Source organism: Stomoxys calcitrans, chromosome 3, assembly GCF_963082655.1.
Source record: "Stomoxys calcitrans chromosome 3, idStoCalc2.1, whole genome shotgun sequence".
Lineage (NCBI taxonomy): Eukaryota > Metazoa > Arthropoda > Insecta > Diptera > Muscidae > Stomoxys > Stomoxys calcitrans.
In genome coordinates, this window is record NC_081554.1 from 3309349 (window position 1) to 3329163 (window position 19815).

Consider the following 19815-nt stretch of genomic DNA (forward strand, 5'->3'; position numbering starts at 1 on the left):
TATTCTGTTGTAGCTTCTAAGAATGCGTCTAAACAATATTAACCTCTATAACGCCTACTATTCTTGGTGTTTCTCTGATCCTGTGATATATTAACATTTCTTTTTTTTTGTGGGCTACTTACCTTGGGGACTACTCCAGACGTTTAGTATGTGTATTGCCTATCGACCTATGTGGAAAGTGTGACTACATTAGCAAGAGCTGCTAAGCAAAAACATGCAAATCCAATAAATGAAGCTTTGCTACATTTAAAATGCCACAGAACCTTATCCTTATGCTAACCCTTGGTGCTTCCTTTGGGGGTTATTTCTTCTTGGAATATGCATGTTAAGTTGGCTTAAATGAAAGATAACGGGTTAAAGCAAATGGCCAAAAAAAACAAGGAAAAGAAAAACCCAAAATGGAAGCCGCAATATGCGGGTGGCGCTATCTCTCCTTGAGAAGGCTTAAGTTTGCCATTGTCCTGAGTGTACTAGGATTCACTAACAATTTCAATAGCTGCCCTAAAAAACACTTTGAGCACAAAAGTGCTTACAATAAAAATTTATTTGGTTTCAGCATTTCGGATGACATTTCATGACTCTATGGCATTTTTTATAATTGCCCATTTTGTGGTTGTTGCTGTAGTTGGTTGGTTAAGGCCTCCTGGACTGTCGCCATGGAGCAGTGGAAATTTTAGCAACACTCCAAAGTGCGCAATGGTGTTAAGAATCGTTGGCACTGGCAACATAATTGATATCCTTACTTTACAAAATTTCTCGTAACCTCCACATGGCAAGGATAACAAATTTTTATTTTAATCTAAATAGCGTGAGCTGTCCATTTGCAATAACAACAAACCAACCAACAAAAAAAAGCTGCCAATTGAAGACGCCAAAGGGGGAGAAAGTAGAAGAAATGAATTCTTTAATTAACATCAGAAAGAATAAAATGAATTGGTGGACACTTGAATGGATGAATGGTTGGTTGGTTAAATGGATGGATGGATGGACTCTGCTGAAGACCTTTTTCATAGCTATTCAGTTTAAATTTTAACCTCGAGCAATTGAGACACAAGTCGCCAAATTACGCCAATAGCAAACACGGATGAGCGGTTAAAAGATCGCTACCAAAAGCCAAAGGCTCTTTGTTGAAAAAAAAAACTCAAAATCCAGAACAAAATAAAAAGGCTCGTTTGCTAAGCAAATATTTGAACACGCGCGTTTTAAGCAAATATTCGTACCTTATAATTGTGAAGACAGTGCAAGAAAAAAGCCATGTCTTATTAACCGCATGCAAATTCCCTGTTAGACCTTCTCTCTTGCATCTGTTCAATAACTTGCCAACTAAAAAGTCAGTCCCTAATATTGGAGATTTCTGGGTATAGAGTTTAAGAGCTACAGCGACATGAGTCGCTTAAGACGTGAAAATAGTCGCAACAGTATCATAACCGTTGAGCTCATCCAGTTCATAATTCAATATCGTGCCAAGGAGTCGAAGAAAAGGTGTGCATTGCTATCAATACAAAAAGTTTACAAATTTAGGCGCTACCATATGATAACTAATAAATCTGTTATTTAACATCACATACTCAGTGAAGTGCAATTCAAGTGTGTGTGTGTGTTTGTGTGGGTTTTGAAATTATCCTAACTTGTTCCCATGTTATATTTCGACTACAGCAGGAAAGTGTTACAAAATTAAAGAGAATGCACACATGCCTTATGCATATTTAGGCAAAAAAAGCACCCTCTGTTGTATTTAGCGAGATTAGAGTTTAATTTTTATCAACATAATTGTTTAGTTATGTGTTGTGTATGAGTAAAATATATGTTTGAAGAACCACTGATTCTAATCTCATAAAAGGATTATTTTTGTTAAAAAAATATACCTTAAAAAATATAAAAAGTGCAAATCAACGTATTAGTACTTATAAGTTTTAAAATTTTGGAACGAAACACATTAGACCTGAATGTTAAGGGTAACTCTAGTGGTATTTTAATCCAATTTTTTTTATAGAAAAAAAAAGAAAAATGGTAATTTTTCAAAGAATTTTCCTTTAAGGATTTTAGTGTTAAAGTTTCATATTATATAAACACAAAGACTACTAAACATTAAAGAGTTGTTCTTGATCTACTAATATTTTCTTTAAATTTATTCCGGTAGGTTCCAATGATACAACCTTTTTCGTTCTCACTTTTCTCCGCAAATGATTTCCAAAGTCTTCTTATTCGAAAAATCTAATCCTTAAACCTGGCACATTTACTTTGAACATATGAATATTAAAGGACATTACTATTTGTTAGGCTTTTCTTTCCTTAAATAAGATTCAATTATAACCTCTTCCCAAAATCAATCTTTAAAAATGTTTTTAATGCTTTTTATACAAATATTTTCCTTAAATACAATTTAACATAAAAATCCTTTATCCTTGCGTATCTTTACTTCTGTATATCTTATACGTAACTAAGTTTTAAAAGTAACATTGATTAGAGAATTTGATTTAAAAAGTAGAAAATTGGAAACAAAAATTCCAACCAGTAGGTGCCCATAATGTCAAAATTAAAAACCTGTTTCCCTTTGAAACTATATCGTGTTATTGATAGATTCAAATCATGCTAAGCATGTTTTAAAAGTCATAACAAAACTAAAATCTCCATGTAAAATTTGCAGCATGTAAAATTTCCATTTCCAGAATGGTTTATTTGTAGAGGTGGGCGATGGGTAGTTACCATGTAAATTGGGTAAATACCCGGGTATTTACCCATATATACCGAAATTCTGGGTATTTATAATTTGCAGATATCTTGGGTATAAAAACATTTTCCAAACAATTTTTGATGATTTCGTATTATTTATATAAACCTGACCTTCTGATCCCATAAAATAGACCGATCTCCAGGCTCAAAGTCTTGAGGCAATAAATTGATAATTTTTCATCTGATTTCGATGAAATGAAATGGAGTATTGACCCCATAAAAGAACATTTTTCATTCGATTTTTATGAAATTTGAAACAGTAAGTTTGAATATCATTTTTACTCACTGTTTAAAATTCCATCAAAATCTAATGAAAAATGCTCCTTTTATAGGCTCATTACTCTGTATATGGCAGCTATATCCAATCTTGTCCGATATGGACGATATTCAACAAAAAAGTGTAGAGGCGTATCAAAGCTCACTGTTTCAAATTTCATCAAAAAACGGAAGAAAAATGCTCCTTTTATATCCAGCTATATCCAAATATGGTCAGATTTCACCTCAGAAATAGGTAGGAATCTGCCTCAAGGCTTTAATGTTGGAGATCGGTCTATATATATATAACTAAGTTCCGATTTTATGAGATCAGAAGGTCAGGTTCATTTACAGAGAATATGAAATCATCCAAAATTTTTTGAAAAATGTTTTCATTACCTAAATATCTGTAAATTTTAAATACCATAATAAATACCCAAATAGTTATTAATTGAGTATTTGCCCAATAAATACCCAAGCATTGGGTATTGATCCGGTAGAAACTCATTTCTATTTTTATGGGAACAATACTCGGTATATTTTTTTATTTTATTTATTTTTTTCTGATGGTCTCGCCAGGATTCGAACCCGGGCGTTTAGGGTCATAAGCGGACATGCTTACCTCTGCGTACGGTGGCCTCCCATTGGATTCAACACATTTCAATTTTTTGAGATCGATTTCATACAGATTCATCCGTGCAAATTCATCCGTAATTTGGCTAAATTTTACCATAATGCTAACTAAATGTCTCACTTAAACGTTTTCGTCCATTGTGATGCCACAGAGACAGGAGAAGGAAGATGTCTTTTTGTTCCTACCGTTGAACCATCCAGTTCGCTTTAAAAAGCCCAACATCTTGCGAATGTTTACATCCGCAAAATCAGACAAGTTCTCAAAGAAATGAGAAAGTGAAACTCCTTCTGACTGTCAGGTCGGCGGGATATAAACACAGATTCTACAGTCTCTTCTACTTGACGTACTCACAACTTCTGCAGAAGTCGTTACTTGCAACCTTCAGTCTGTCAGCATGTTTTCCCATTGGACAATGATCTGACATGAGGAAAACAATGACTGAGACGTCTGTTCTAGCCAACGACAGCAAAGCGGTAGACCTTTTCAAGTCTAGATTGGGCCACATAGTTTTGGAGTGTTTACAATCGTTGCCGTGTTCCTGAAGACTTAGCTTACAGAGGTATACCCATAGCTTCCAGTTACCCTGGAATGTGTAAGATAGTTCTTAGTCTTAGTCTCGCAAGCTCGCCTGCTCTACAATTCCCTGTGTATATCTCTATGGCGCGGCACTCATAACAGGTGAATTTTGAACTGTTCAGCCATCTCGTTGAGAGATCTGCGGCACTTAGGTGGGGACACAATACCAGGCATGAACCAACTTAGAGGGCGTGGAAAACAATTAAGGACTTTGTAATTAGCACGGTATTTCAAACTTAGATTTTATTTTTTACTATTTTAGCATTTAGAGCGCACAACAAGCCGATTACTGGCTTAGGTGTCTGTCCATAGTTGCATGGGGCAGATTAACATCCGCACCCTCTTTTCAACCTAACCTAACCTAAAGCCAACCTGTTCACTATAGTGGGAAGATACTATACAAATGAAAGTGGTGGTGGTGTAATTATGCGCAGTGTTATCAAATCGAAAAAATTGAAAATAATTCGAGATTTTTTGAACGTAGTCAATGTTGAGGAGTTTTCCAAAAAGTATGCAAAATTTAAGGATCCTAGTATGTCAAGGAGCTGATCCATTTTAAATTTTGACTTTACGTGATTACAACTGACAGACGATGGGACAGACACACGGACATCGTTAGATCGTCTTAGAATATCACAACGATCAAGAATATAGTACTTTGTAGGGTCGGAAAAGGTTATTTCGATGTGTATGGTGCAAATGCAAGTTTGCCCATGAACATTCGATTGAGGAACAGGGACAAACTTCTGACCGGAGATCGTCTGTGTGTCAGTTTTTTTGGTTTTCGACTGTCAAAAAGTTTCAAACGTCGAAAAAGTCATATACTTGTATAAAACGTATAAAAGGTAGTAAATGTCATAAACAACTACAAAATTTATGATACAAAAAATTGCAATCTTCAAATTTATTTAATAAAAATATGGGTTTCGTAAAATATTTTTGATCGTGACTAGTTTAATTAAATGCTAATAAAATTTTCGTTTTAATAGAATATGCCTTTTATATAGATTTATAAAGAATATTCACAATAATGTCTGTTTGGAAAATTTTGATTGTTATAGAAGTATTTTCCTAGATTACTTTATATACTATACCATAATGTAGACAATTTTTATAAATTCAAACACACTCTCTTTATTTTGCACAAAAATTTGTCCACAATAAGTGATAATACTCAGATCTGACCATCTAAGCGTATACGTAATGGTTATTTCTTCATGACAATAAGTATACGCCACACATAACTGATAAAAATCCAATAGCCAAAATACTACATAAAAGCACCAAAGTATGTTAAAAAGTAAGACGGATTTTCCCGTTAAGTAAAAAACTTTCATCGAAGCTGTAATTAAAAGTGTGAACAAATTTGATTTTGTATAATGCATTGTGTTCTAATGGCCTCAAGTACCAGTATATGTAAAAGTAATGTTTTTCTAAATGATAGCTAACAAACCAACATAAAATGACATTTTGGCAAATATTTAATCTGTTGTCATAAATTGCTTTCTGTTAACTGTGGCTCTTCATAATCTGCAAAGTTTTAAATTGCTCCAGTGGCCTTCTGCGACCGTTGCCACAACAAGTTTTGCTGTAAAGAAGAGAATTGTGGTTGCTTATTTACAAATGGTTAAATGCACTTTAAACAAACAGCAATCTTTGCAAAATAGTTCCGCTTTTACTCTGCCAATAAGAGTGCCAACCACTGGAGTTCCAAGATAAACACCATTACAGTTCGTTTCGTTCCTATCGAAATACATCTACAATCTAATGTAGAAAACTGGTCAAAAACAAAACACACACACGCACAAAAAAAACAAACCATAGCATTCCCCCAGGCAGGGGAGCAATTTGAACTTTTAGTTTTCATACTTTTTCTCACTTAACAAAGTCCTTTTTGGTGAAATAGTTTTTCAAACTCTTATTCGGAATTTGTGTTTTCTTCGGCAGACGTTTTGTAAAACTTACACAAGAAACTTAGGTCTTTCAATAGTTTTGCTAAAGAAAATATATATCATGAACATGTTTTCCCAAGACTTTTCTGAGTACGAAAGGTTACAGAAAGTGTGCAAATTTCAAGTCAATAAGTGACTGTATACCATTGCTAAGTTACAGAACTGGATGTAAAAATTATTAATGGGATTTGAAGTATATTTAGTAAAGTTTTGTAGGAGGATGAAAGAAAAAACTGATTTTATTGAATACATATACTTTTTGAAAAGCATATGTCATTATCAAGCCCGAAGAAAAGAACGGACAATGTATGTAAAAGAAAACACCTACCCTACTAATGTGAGATCGCTCTGAAGAAGCGTTTATGTAGAAGCTTAATGAGATTCTGGGCGTGTATGTTGGAAGTCATAAATCATCTGATATGAATCGGATTCTTCACAGTTTAAATAACATCGGTTTTTATGAGGGCTATATTAAATATAGAAAGCTATATTAAAAATAAACATAGCTGGTGCCTATGAACCGATCTGCCCATTTGGATATCTTGAGTAACTGGGACTTTTTCCAATATGATACAAATTTTTTATGTAGACTTTTGTTATGATTAAATTAAATTATACAAACATCGATATGATAAGTTTTGCGTAATATAATGGGTAGGAAATATTTCGTTTTGTGCAATCGTTAACCGGAACATAGGGCATAAGTATCATTTATAAAGAGCTGAAATTCCCGGGCAATCCGAAAATGAGAAAATATTTTCCAATTTCCCGGAAATTTGAAAAGGCCGGTAAAAGCCCCTTATTGTGATATCGCAGTAGGACAAATTCCTTTGGTCGAAATCGAATTCAAGACCACGGCCTGGTAGACCAAGCTTTCTACCGTCTCGAATATCGTGGTCTGGCTTAATTCTCAAAAAATATCGTTTGTTTTACTTCCCTACCCGCCAGGAATACAACCCGTTGGGGATAAAAAAAAAAGATTTTTGATAATTTCCAATTTCACATGAAATAGGTGCACTTTAAAAAGTCAAACTTGTTGATTTTAATCTGAAAAGTTTTGCAGTGCAAGCTAAATTCAATTTTGGTTGTATCGCCGAGTTCTTCTTAGTCCAGTTTCATTATTGTGTACTTCGACGTATTTTACAGAATCTAAACGTCTAGGTAATCAATTCGGCGGATCGGTTTATTTGTGGCCGATTTGAAATCTCCTATGACCTACATTGGCCTATTATCGCCTGACCCTCGATTCCCTTGTCCGATTTTGAGAAATGTAGTAATCTTGTCGCTTAGTGTTCCAAAGTAATAGGCTTAAATGTCTTTATTAGGAAAAAGTACAGCTAATAGACCGGGTTGTCATCGGGTGGTTAATGTGGTAATTGTATCACAGAGGCGTTTTTGCAATTAATACGATTCCAATACAACATAGCAACGCACGGCCCTTGAAGCCATCACACCTAATATGGTTGAAAAGTCTTCTTATCAAAGACGAATTGCGTCCCATAGTGGTTGGTGTGTATTGCTGCCTCTGGCTTTCGTTTTTCATTTGCAAAAAAGAAAATCTCCGATCATTGAGCAAAAATTGAAAAATTTAATAATCCTTGCCCTAATAGGCAAAAATCTTGCAAATTAAATGTCTTTTTTTAATGTAGAAAACATCAAGAGTAACAAGACACTAAAACGGATTTCCCAAATCTCACTCCCAAGAATTGTTAGCATTTTTTTGTTTGAATTTTTAAGTAATAAAAAATTGCAGACTTTTGAAAAGCCAATTTACCTCCAATACATGACCTTATACTTAACTTTTTTCATTCGTCCACTTTACGCTAATCCAAACCACATTTGAATACTTCTGCCTTAACTCAAGCTAGAATTTTTCTAAGATAGCTATATTTGTATTAATGTCGCGACGGTCAAAAATTTGCTTTGTAGGATTTTTCAAAATTCTACTCAAAAAAGGATTTAAAATTTCCAAGTCTAAAAAACTGACTCAAAATTCGTGTTCATAGTGTATCATTATTATTTTGTCTTAGCATAATCTGGGCGATAAGGGCCGACTAGGACTGGAGACTATCCAGCGGAAAAAGGCGATGACTTCGAGGCCTGACATAATTTTTTGTTCGGCATCAATGAGGCCTGGTCCCCGAATTCCATGTTTATATATTTTTAACATTGAGCAACATTGCTAGGTTAGTACTTGCCTTTCACTGTAAATACATGGCCTTAAGAAGGACAGAATTACTGATTAAAAGCACCAGAAGTTGCAAAGACACTCACATGTGTCTCATATATTTTATGGGGTACTTCAGAAGGAATACATAAAGACAGAAGAAGTTGCAAGGCAGTACTCTTGAAAACTTCATTTTAGCAGGCATACGGTCCTTCTATTAAATGCGTTGAAGCGTTGCCATTACACCTGATTTAAGCAGGCCAGGCCTTACTATTTTTCCCACTAGGAATTCTAAATATCCGACCCATAGACATACAGATTAAGTGTGAGGCAGCCAACAACAACAACACCAGTCTTAGATTGACGGGACTCTGGTATTGTCATCTTGAAGTTCATGTTACACGGATGAATCAAAGCTAGTGGGCCTGCATTGAGAACCCAGAAACTGATATCTGTTTCTGACTGCCTGACCATAATATGGTCCTGCAGACTGCGATCCAGGCGATTTTAAATGCCGAGCCATAGCGGTGTAAGGGGAAATGAAAGAACAGACTATTTGACAGTGAAGGCCAGTCAATAAACTTGGTTAAGCCGAAACCTTTCTAATCGACGCAGTCCGAGCTAACGGTGTGAGCGACGAACACTATGGAGCAACGAAACGGTCGACAGCCGGACGAAAATCCTGTGGGGAGATTCAGATTCTGAGTAGGCGAGGCTTTTACTGAAAGGAAGTAAGAAGGAGATTAGTATAGTTTTCGGTATAATAACAGTATGCATAGGACTACGAGCTTATTTATTCAAAATAGGTACGGCAAGTGATAGCATGGGTGGGGCATGTGGGGAAATTGATGAGACACGTTGGAACATTTCTTATGTCATTGCTTGGTTTTCGCCGCTAACAGACACCGGAGCTGAGGTGGGGACACAATACCTGACTTGAACCGACTTAGGGACATGGAATCGGGAACAATCAGGGATTTTGTTAATAGTACGGAATTCCTGACTTGGATTTTTTTTCCGAGTTTACTATTTAGTATTTAGAGCGCACAACAAGCCAATTACTAACTTAGGTGTATGGCCATAGCGGCATGGGGCAGATTAATATTTGCAGCATCTTTGCAACCTAACCCAACATAGTTTATTATTTATTGGATATCATTGTTGCAAACGGAATAACAAAATTATTGTACACTATATTGTGATATTGTGAGAAAAAAATAAGAAATGGTTTTAAAAGTCTTCGGGCAGCAATAGTCCTTTTTTGTGAGAACTCATCGATTCCTTTGTTCCTTTGATTTTGTTTGTGGGAAAACATTTAGTACTCTAATAATAAAAATTATTAGTATCTGTGTTTTTATACCCTCCACCATTTGATGGGGGTATACTAATTTTGTCATTCCGTTTATAACACCTCGAAATATTCGTCTAATACCCCATAAAGTATACATATTTTTGGTCGTCGGGACATTTAAAGTCAATCTAGCCATGTCCGTCCGTCTGTCTGTCGAAAGCTAGCTAACTTTCGAAGGAGTAAAGCTAGGCGCTTGAAGTTTTGCACAAATATTTCTTATTAGTGTAGATCAGTTGGGATTGTAAATGGGCCATATCGGTCCATGTTTTAATATATCTGCTTGACATCGATTTGGTTGACATCTTGAATGAGGTGCTTTGTTGTGACTTCCAACAGATATGCTAAGTGTGGTTCGAATTGGTCTATGACCTGATATAGCTGCCATATAAATCAATCTGGAATCTTGACTTCTTAAGCCTCTAGAGGGCGCATATATTATTTGACTTGACTGAATTTTTCCGTAAAGTATTTATGTTTTGTCTCGCAACAACTATACCAAGTATGGTCTTAATCGGTTCATTAGCTGATCTAGCTCCCATATAAACCGATATCCCGGTTATACTTCCTATGCCTCTAGAGGACACAACTCATTTCCGATTTGGCTGAAATTTTGTACAACAGCTTCTCGCATGACCTTCAATATATGTGAATTCTACTATGGTATCCAACAATCAATTCAATTATGGTCCAAATCCGACCATAACTTAATATAGCTCCAATATATCCATTATCCTTGGTTTGTCTAAAAAAAATACTATTCACAATGAGGTTTTATAAGATTCGGCCCGAGCGAATCTTTTACTTGTTTTAAGCTATAGATATTCCTTACCCCAAAAGTGGTGATACATACTATTCGCTCGCATTAGAAACGCATAAAAAATACAACTCTGCAAATATATCCCACAAAAGCGATGCGTCAAAGTTAAAGAGCGTTTTTTTGTGTTGTCTTAAGTAGTCTTTTTAGGCGTCAAAGTTAAAAATTCTTTAACTTTTGCACATAGCTTATGTGGGATTTGTTTGCAGAGTTTAATTTGTTTTTAATGCGAGCGCATAGAATGTAACTCCAGCTTTAATCCTACATTAATGTATATATCGTCTTTTGTAAATGCATAATTATGTGTAAATATTTGAAAATTTAGATCAGATATGGTGTAATCTATAAATCATCATTAGTTGATGCAACCTTCATATTGTATGGTGCTATGTTTATACGTTATACGAATTTGTAAATTATCTTCAAAAATAAAAAAAATAAAAAATATTACAAATGACTTTAATGAACAACTCATGTGACTATTTGTATATATAAGAAAACATAAACCTACACTTGTTTTATTTGTTTGCCTGTTCTATGAACCCTGGATCTAGTTTTTTATATCAAGATCGTTTATGTATCAGAAATAAGAAATTTATGTTTTGTTTGCAAAGTACTACACAAAATTTGGTTTAGATCAAGTTGGAGAATGATTTCAGAGAGAGCCCTGAAGAATTTAAGTCATGCATTCGACAGCTGCCCATAATTTGTATTTTGCGCTATTGAATACTGAAATAAAAAAAAAAAAACAAGTAAAAAGGCATTAAGTTCGGCCGGGTCGAACTTTGGATACCCATCACCTCGGGTGTATATGTAACCCCATTTCGTCATAATCCGGTGAAAATTGGATAACTAATGCACACAAATTCGGCACGGACATTGAATGGTCTAATATATATGTCACTATTCAATTTTGTAGAACAAACTATTGGTCTTTTTGGCAGATATAACCAATTATAAACCGAACTGCACCATATTAAGGTCGGATATCGTGAGGCTCAGAAAAACTCACTGTTTCAAATTTCAGCGAAATCGGGTAAAAAATAAAGCTTTTATGGGCTTCAATCCCCTTATCGGCAGATCGGTCTATATGGCAGCTGTATCTAAATATAGCCCGATCCGAACCATATTTCGGTCGGGTGTCAGGAGGCTAAAAATAATTCACGGTTTCAAATTTTAGCGAAATCGGTTAAAAAAAAAACGTTTTATGGGCTTCAAACCCCTTTATCGGCAGATCGGTCTATATGAAAGATATATCTAAATATAGTCTGATCTGTACCATACTTGGGTCGGATGTTGGGAGGCTTAAAACTGCTCACTATTCTAAATTTCAGCGAAATCGGATGAAAAATAAAGGTTCTATGGCCTTCAGACCCTTTATCGGGAGATCGGTCTATATGGTAGCTAAAGCTAAATATAGTCCGATCTGAACCATATTTAGGTCAGTTGTTGGGAAGCCTTAAACTACTCACTGTTTCAAATTTCAGCAAAATGGGATGAAAAATAATGTTTTTATGACCATTAGACCCTTTATCGGAAAATCAGTCTGTATAGCAGATATATTCAAATATGGTCCGATTTGGCCCATTCAAAAACTTTACCAGCGTGCATCAAAAAGACGTATCTGAGCCAAATTTCAGCTTAATATCTCAATTTTTGAAGGTTCTAGAGTGATTACAACAGACGGACGGACGGACACACCAACATCGTTAAATCGTCTTAGAATCGACAATCCGAAATATATATACTTTGTAGGGTCGGAAATTGATATTTCGATGTGTTGCATACGGAATGACTAAATGAATATACCCCCTATGGCGGTGGATAGAAAAACATTTTAAGAAGAGAAGTAGTGAAATACTATGGGGCTCTTTATTTCATTTCTATACTGTGCAAAGTTTATTTAATCGGTTCTTATAACAAGATTTCGATGTCAATTTAATTCACCTAAATAATTACAATTGCTTATGTTCTTTGACTTTTTGCGTATATAAGAAGAAAACAAAATAACGAATTAATTGATCTCTTCTATATCGAGTATGTGGTTCTTGGAACATCCTTATCCATATAAGTTTAACTAAAATTCTTCTCAATGCCTAAGATTAATGGTAATTCAATGTGTTGAATATTTGAATGTTACACACTGTAATTGTTGCATGTGTCATCTGCATCTCGACTAGTTGTACATCCACAACACCTTAGTAAGACTCTTTTGTTGTTTATACCAAGGAGACCACAAGGTTGAATGTCACTCCAAAGTAGAGAAATGGTAAAATGGCAAAGATTAGCCTTGCCAACACCCACTTTCACAACCATAATCACTCGATTGAAAAACTTTATACACTTAGCTGGTACATGCACCCTCACACCCACCCCCCACACACACACCCACAACCTATCAATCAACACCAGACCCAACTACATTTACAAATATTTTTTAAATACTTGAGCACTGTTTGGAAAACATGACATTTTCTTTCTTTGATAGCAATTTAGTTCTTCTTCCGTTTTGCCTATTATGCTTTTCTTACTAGGCTCTCCTTCTCTATTTATGGTAAACTTATTCCTCGTTTCAAATGCATTTTGATTTGAAAATTTTTAAGTTAATTTTTTTAGTTTAACAGAGTATCTTTTAAGTTGTATGAGTTTAGCCTTTTCTTTTGTTTTGTAGCAATTTTCATAACTTTGATATACTAATTGCTGTGGTTTTCTTCTCTTTTATCCTTTCCCTAAATCCCACGCATATCCTTAAATCCTTTTCAAAACCCTTTAGACGTCTGGCCGATGAAGATGATGAACTATCGGAAGTACAACCAGATGCTGTGCCTCCAGAAGTTCGAGAATGGTTGGCTTCTACATTTACGCGGCAGTTGGCCACGACGCGCAAGAAGACCGATGAGAAACCCAAATTCCGTTCAGTGGCACATGCCATACGAGCGGGAATTTTTGTGGATCGTATTTATCGGCGGGTATCGAGTACAGCGTTGATGACATTTCCAGCGGAAGTTGTCAAAGTGCTGAAGGTGAGAATCATATGAGCTTTTTATAAATGTTATCTTGTTTTTAATGTTTTCCCTTATTTCCCCTTAGACTTTGGATGATTGGTGTTTTGATGTTTTCGCCCTGGCCGAGGCCGCCAATGGCCAGCCGGTCAAATACATTGGCTACGATTTGCTCAACCGCTATGGCATTATTCACAAATTCAAAATTGCCCCCGCAACTTTAGAGACTTTCTTGAATCGCATTGAGGAGGGCTACTGCCGTTATCGCAATCCATATCACAACAATTTGCATGCGGCAGATGTTACCCAAACAGTTCATCATATGCTGTGCCAAACGGGCCTAATGAATTGGCTGACGGATCTCGAAATTTACGCCACCCTTTTGGCTGCCCTCATCCATGATTACGAGCACACCGGCACCACGAATAATTTCCATGTGATGTCCGGCTCGGAAACGGCTTTGCTGTACAACGACCGAGCCGTCTTGGAGAATCATCATATAAGTGCCGCTTTTCGTCTGCTCAAAGATGATGACTGCAATGTGCTTTCGAATCTCTCGCGCGAAGAGTATCGGGAGTTGCGTACCCTCATCATTGATATGGTGCTGTCGACAGACATGTCCTTCCATTTCCAACAACTGAAAAACATGAAAAATCTGCTCACCCTGAATGAGGCTACGGTCGATAAGTCGAAAGCTTTGGCACTAGTTCTGCATTGTTGTGACATCTCGCATCCTGCCAAACGTTGGAATCTTCATCATCGCTGGACGATGTTGTTATTGGAGGAATTCTTCCGTCAGGGTGATCTGGAACGGGAGTTGGGCTTGCCCTTCAGTCCATTGTGTGACCGGAACAACACATTGGTGGCTGAATCGCAGATTGGTTTCATTGACTTCATTGTGGATCCTAGTATGTCCGTTATGGCGGATATGTTGGAACATGCTTTAGCCCCCATAGCACCCATGTGCAAGAATGTCAATGCTAGCATTGATGCCGGCGATGTACCCGTCGATGGTCCATCCACCGGCAGTGCCAATCGAAATAGTTTGAAGAGTCGTTCTACCTGCGAAGCCATCACCGAAGACAATGAGAACAAGCCCTCGGAGGACAGTAGCGCCCCCAGTCAAACAGTGGCCCAAAGTGCTGGTGGTGGCGGTGCTAGCGGTGGATCCAGTTCATCGGCGGCAGCAGCTACAGCATTTAAGCAAAAGTTTACCATACGCAAACCTTGGGTTGCATGTCTGACAGACAATAAGAAAATATGGAAAGAACAAGCAATTAAAGGTAAGTAAGCGTTACTCCTAAATGTTTCAAACAGATTGTGGTTGTATTTAGTATGGACGACTATATAGTGGATCCTTAAGGGATTTGGAATTCGTTTTAAGTATAGATTGCTTAATCTCTTTTGATGCATATTATATGGAATACCTAAGCTCCATTGAAGGAGTTGTGCTTTCAAAAACGACCTTAATGAAGTTTTAAGGTCTAAAATGACACTGACACGGACACACAGGCCGACTTGGTCAATATGGGACAAAATAAGGGAACTTAAGAGTACAGTATGGTATGAATCACACATCCAAATTTTGCATATGATTTGTCCAGGAAGACCATGTGGGTGCTAACAACTGTTGTATCAGATATAGTACTTATACGACGCGTATAAGTACGAGCTTTGGTCAAAATTATCTCGTCAATATATTATTTTAGACCCTCACACAACAATACTTTCTATTGAACTAACTGTCCGATTAGCTTCGCTACAATCTAAAGTGGTATTAGGATCTTCTAGAATTTAAGTTATTGCATTTGCTAAATACTGTCGTCTGTTGTAATCACGCTACGGCATTCAAAATTTCATCTTAATATCTCAATTTTTGAAGGCTCTAGAGTGATTACAACAGACGGACGGACGGACACACCAACATCGTTAAATCGTCTTAGAATCGACAATCCGAAATATATATACTTTGTAGGGTCGGAAATTGATATTTCGATGTGTTGCATACGGAATGACTAAATGAATATACCCCCCAATATATTATTTTAGACCCTCACACAACAATACTTTCTATTGAACTAACTGTCCGATTAGCTTCGCTACAATCTAAAGTGGTATTAGGATCTTCTAGAATTTAAGTTATTGCATTTGCTAAATACTGTCGTCTGTTGTAATCACGCTACGGCATTCAAAATTGATATATTGAGCTAAAGTTTGGCTCAGATTCTTGAATGAGCAAAATCGAACTTTATTTAGATATAGCTGCTATATAGACCGATCTCCCGGTTAAGGGTCATAAGTTCAAACAAGTTAAAGCATGCTAAGTTCGGCCGGGCCGAATCTTGGGAACCGACCACCATAGATTCTGCAAAAAATTTATACAAACTAAATTTAGTTGAAGGGCATAATTTTATTCTACATACCAAACTTCTTTCGAAACAGAAAAAATCAAAGCTTCTAGGAACCGAACAACGATGATCGAGAGACCGGTTGTACGGTCCAAACCAGTCTATAAGGTTATAGACTGAATTGAACCGTACTAGGCACAGTTACTGGAAGTCGCAACAGAACACTCCATGCAAAATTTCGCGTAGTGCTAGCCGCTTGAAAGTATCCTTGAAATGTGAAGGGGAGTCGCTAGTCTCACAAGCGCGCCTGCTTTCCCTGGGCTATCTCTATGGCCCGGCACTCAAAACAGGTGAGTTTTGAACTGTCCATCTCGTTGAGAGATCTGCGACAGTCGAGGGCGGTTTTTGTGTTCAGAAATACGTTATTCAGGGATTGAATGGCTGCCAGAGATATTTATGCCAATCGTCGTTATGACGTTATATCTTAGCTATTCCACCACTTCCTTAATTGCAAAGATCTCCGCTTGATACACACTGCAGTGGTCGAGTAACCTTTTCGATATGACCAGTTCTAGATCTTTAGAGTGCATCCCAAAGCCCCCCTGGTCGTCTAGTTTGAAACTATCCGTCCACAACCACAACACCATTAGCATTATAGGTCTGACAACTACAGTATATACCCAATGCATGACATTTGGCTCCAATGGCTCTCTTGCAGGTATATAGAGCAAGAGTTGCCTATCTCGTCCTTCCCAAAATGTTGGATTTGAAGTTAAATTTCCTGTCCAGCAAAACACCCAAGTATTTTGATGTTTCAGTAAATGGATCATTCTTTCCTCCCAAGGGGACAGGTGCAACTGTAGACAACTTGCATGTCCTTTTAAAAAGAACTACTTCCGTCTTGCACGGATTTATACCTAGACCACTTTCGGTAACCCACTTCGCTGTTCCATGTAAAGCTTCCTGAAGGATATCTCTTAGAGTGCTGCGAAACTTTCCCCTAACCGCAATTGGCACGTCATCAGCATACGCGACCACTTTCACGTCTTTTTCTTCCAGGGACAATAATATATTGTTAATGGCTATATTCCAAAGTAGAGAAGACAGTACACCTCCATGAGGTGTTCCTCTGCTGACCATTTGTTTGGATCCACAAATCCCAAGTCTGCCGTAATGCATCTGTTAGTAAGTTATTAATAAACTATCTTACGGTAGAATTGATGACTAGAAACTCCGACTCCTTCATAATTGATGACGGTTTTATAGGCGATCTCCAGGGATTTTTGCCCTAACATATGTTTCTATCAACCTCTCAAGAGTCTTCAGCATAAAGAATGACAGACTAATAGAACGAAAATCATCCGCCTTCGTGTGGCAGGGTTTTCCTGCTTTCGGAATGAAAATGACTTTCGTGTCATTCTGACACAAGCAGAGTGTATCTCCCTAAGCCAAGGAACCAGTCTATCAGACACAGCTTGCAAATTAATCGGTGATACATCATCAGAGCCTGGCGGCTTAAAGGAGTCGAAACTTCTTATCGCCCAAAGGATTTTCGGCTCAGACACAATTTCCCTAATAACATCCGACGCATGCATACCAGTGACAACCTCTTCTAGCGCCAAGTTGTGCATTGGAGAATTTCACAGGACATGTGTTTCAACGAGTAGTTCTAGAGTTTCCTCACTAGTCATTGTCCATACATTCTCTGACTTGTTGAATATACCCCACCGTAATAGGTATCAAGGACAGAGTCTTCCTTAGCCTAGAGGCCTCAGATGTATCCTCCACGGAGCTGCAGAATTCTACCCAGGATTTGTTCTGAGCCTTTCTCAGCTCGCCCTTATATTTTCTTAGCTCATTCTTATAAATATCCCAATCGTTTGGTGCTCTTGTGACTTTTGCTCTGTTGAAGAGTTTTCTTCCTCAGATCAACCAGCTCTGGGGTCCACCATGACGATCGCTGTTTGCCCCTTGGCTTGGCACTAGGACATATTTCAAATCGCCAGTTTGCAACTTATTGTATAATATGGATCTTCTACAATGAGGCTCTTCTTCCCTACAGGAACGGCTTCAACCGGCGACTTAAGGTTTAAAGGCGGCATCTCTGAATCGTGTGCCATATATAGGGAAGACAGCCAGTGATAAGACTTATTTATTTCAAGACGGGCTACTACTAAATCTTCAGTGCCTAGCGACAGAAGAAGAAAAACATTTAGACCACTCTTTGCAAGAATACAGTCTCTGTGTCTCCCATTCCCCGTACCCTTGAGAAGTTTAAATCCCGGAAATCTTTGTCCACGAACCATTTCTCCACACACCCCCCGTGGTTCCTGAATATGAACCGCGTCAAATCCCCCTGCCATCAGGAAGAACTTTAGTGCCGCCGAAACGCCCTTACAATGGTGGAGAAACCGGACCATAGTCAGGATTCAGAACTTCTGATTCCGCCAGGAGTTCATTCTCAAAAGATTCGTTAGATCTTGCCATGATGAAAGTCCGTACGCATCCAGGGGCAGGTGAGAAAGCTGTGGAACCACTCTTCCTCAGGACACTGGACACTTGCGGTGTGGACGATTCCTCCTTAGATGCTTCACTAGCCGCTGCTGTCGAAGTACTTTCTGAATTCCGCGCTTCCCTGCTGGCGCACACCGTGAGCCCAGTCTAATTGGATGACCTGCCCATACAGGGCTTGTCGGGTCCCGTTTCGATGCCATCCCCCCCTGTCTCGATTGTGGCGCGGGGGACTTTCAGTATCCTGCAATCCGACTTTAGCGGCGTGGTCGATAATTCCTCAGGCAAGAGTTCAGCAACAACTGCTGCGTCGTCTTCTAATTCCCCAACCCCACCGCTTCTATAGACCTTCAGTCAACTTCAACTTGAACTTGTTGTGCCTAAAAGATATCTTGATCAATATAATCTTGATCAATACACAAGTTATACTATTAAATAACAGTTTAAAATATGTTCAACGTCTGCCTTGTTTAACAATCATATGCCGTGACACAAAAGAAAAGCTAATTGTTATACCCTACACCACCACTGTGGTACAGGGTATTATAAGTTTATGCACTTGTTTGCAACGCTAAGAAGGAGAAGATAAGTATACCGATCGGCTTAGAATCACTTCCTGATTCGATTTAGCTATGTCCGTCTGTCTGTCTGTCTGTCCATGTATTCTTGTGATCAAGGTACAGGTCGCATTCATTGCCCGAGTGTCTTGAACTTTTGCACATGACACTTCTTTGGCCCAAGGACGAATGCTATTGATTTTGGAAAAATCGGTTCAGAATTAGATATAGCTCCCATATATATATTTCATCCGATATGGCTCTTTAAGGCTGTAGAATCCCCATTTTTCCGATCTTTACAAAACTTGGCATGGGATGTTTTATTTGACATCTACAAATGTGTGCAAAATTTCATAAAAATCCATCCAGATTTAGATATAGCCCCATATATATCTTTCCTCCGATATGGAGTTTTAAGCCTGAAGAAGCTACAATTTTGGACCGATCTTTAAAAAAAATTTAGTTCGAGGTGTTGTGTTTGACGTTATCATATGTGTGCAAAATGTCGTCAAAATCGGACCAGATTTAGATATAGCTCCCATATATATCTTTCATCCGATATGAAATTTTCAGCCTGTAGCAGCCACAATTTTGGTTCGATCTTTACAAACTTTAGCATGAGACGTTTTATTTAGCGTCCCAAGACATGCTCAAAAATTTATAAAAATCAATCCAGATTTAGATATAGCCCCCATATAAATATTTCCTCCGATAGGGGATTTTCAGACTGTAGAAGCCACAATATTTGTCCGATCTTTACAAAATTTTGTATGGTGTGTTTTATTTGACGTTTACATATGTGTTCTTCATCCGATATGGAGTTTAAAGGCTGTATAAGCCACAATTTTAGTCCGATGTTAATAAGATTTAGCACGAGTTGTTTAATTTGTCAATATTCCAATAGGAATGCAAAAT

At 37.5% G+C, this 19815-nt stretch overlaps 2 protein-coding genes across 8 annotated transcripts in view; both read left to right on the forward strand.

Moving 5' to 3' along the window:
- LOC131993977 (polycomb protein esc) overlaps nucleotides 1–13318 on the forward strand; it is a 63277-nt gene extending 49959 nt beyond the window's left edge. For both annotated transcript variants that reach the window (XM_059364694.1, XM_059364693.1), the window contains exon 6: nucleotides 13256–13318. The gene's annotated coding sequence lies outside the window, so the exon portion shown is untranslated. The remainder of the gene's footprint in view (nucleotides 1–13255) is intronic.
- LOC106081269 (dual specificity calcium/calmodulin-dependent 3',5'-cyclic nucleotide phosphodiesterase 1) overlaps nucleotides 1–19815 on the forward strand; it is a 409355-nt gene that overhangs the window by 387011 nt on the left and 2529 nt on the right. For all 6 annotated transcript variants that reach the window (XM_059364688.1, XM_059364687.1, XM_059364689.1 and 3 more), the window contains 2 exons: nucleotides 13256–13505; nucleotides 13573–14767. In XM_059364688.1, the coding sequence (XP_059220671.1) occupies nucleotides 13256–13505; nucleotides 13573–14767 (1445 nt within the window). The remainder of the gene's footprint in view (nucleotides 1–13255; nucleotides 13506–13572; nucleotides 14768–19815) is intronic.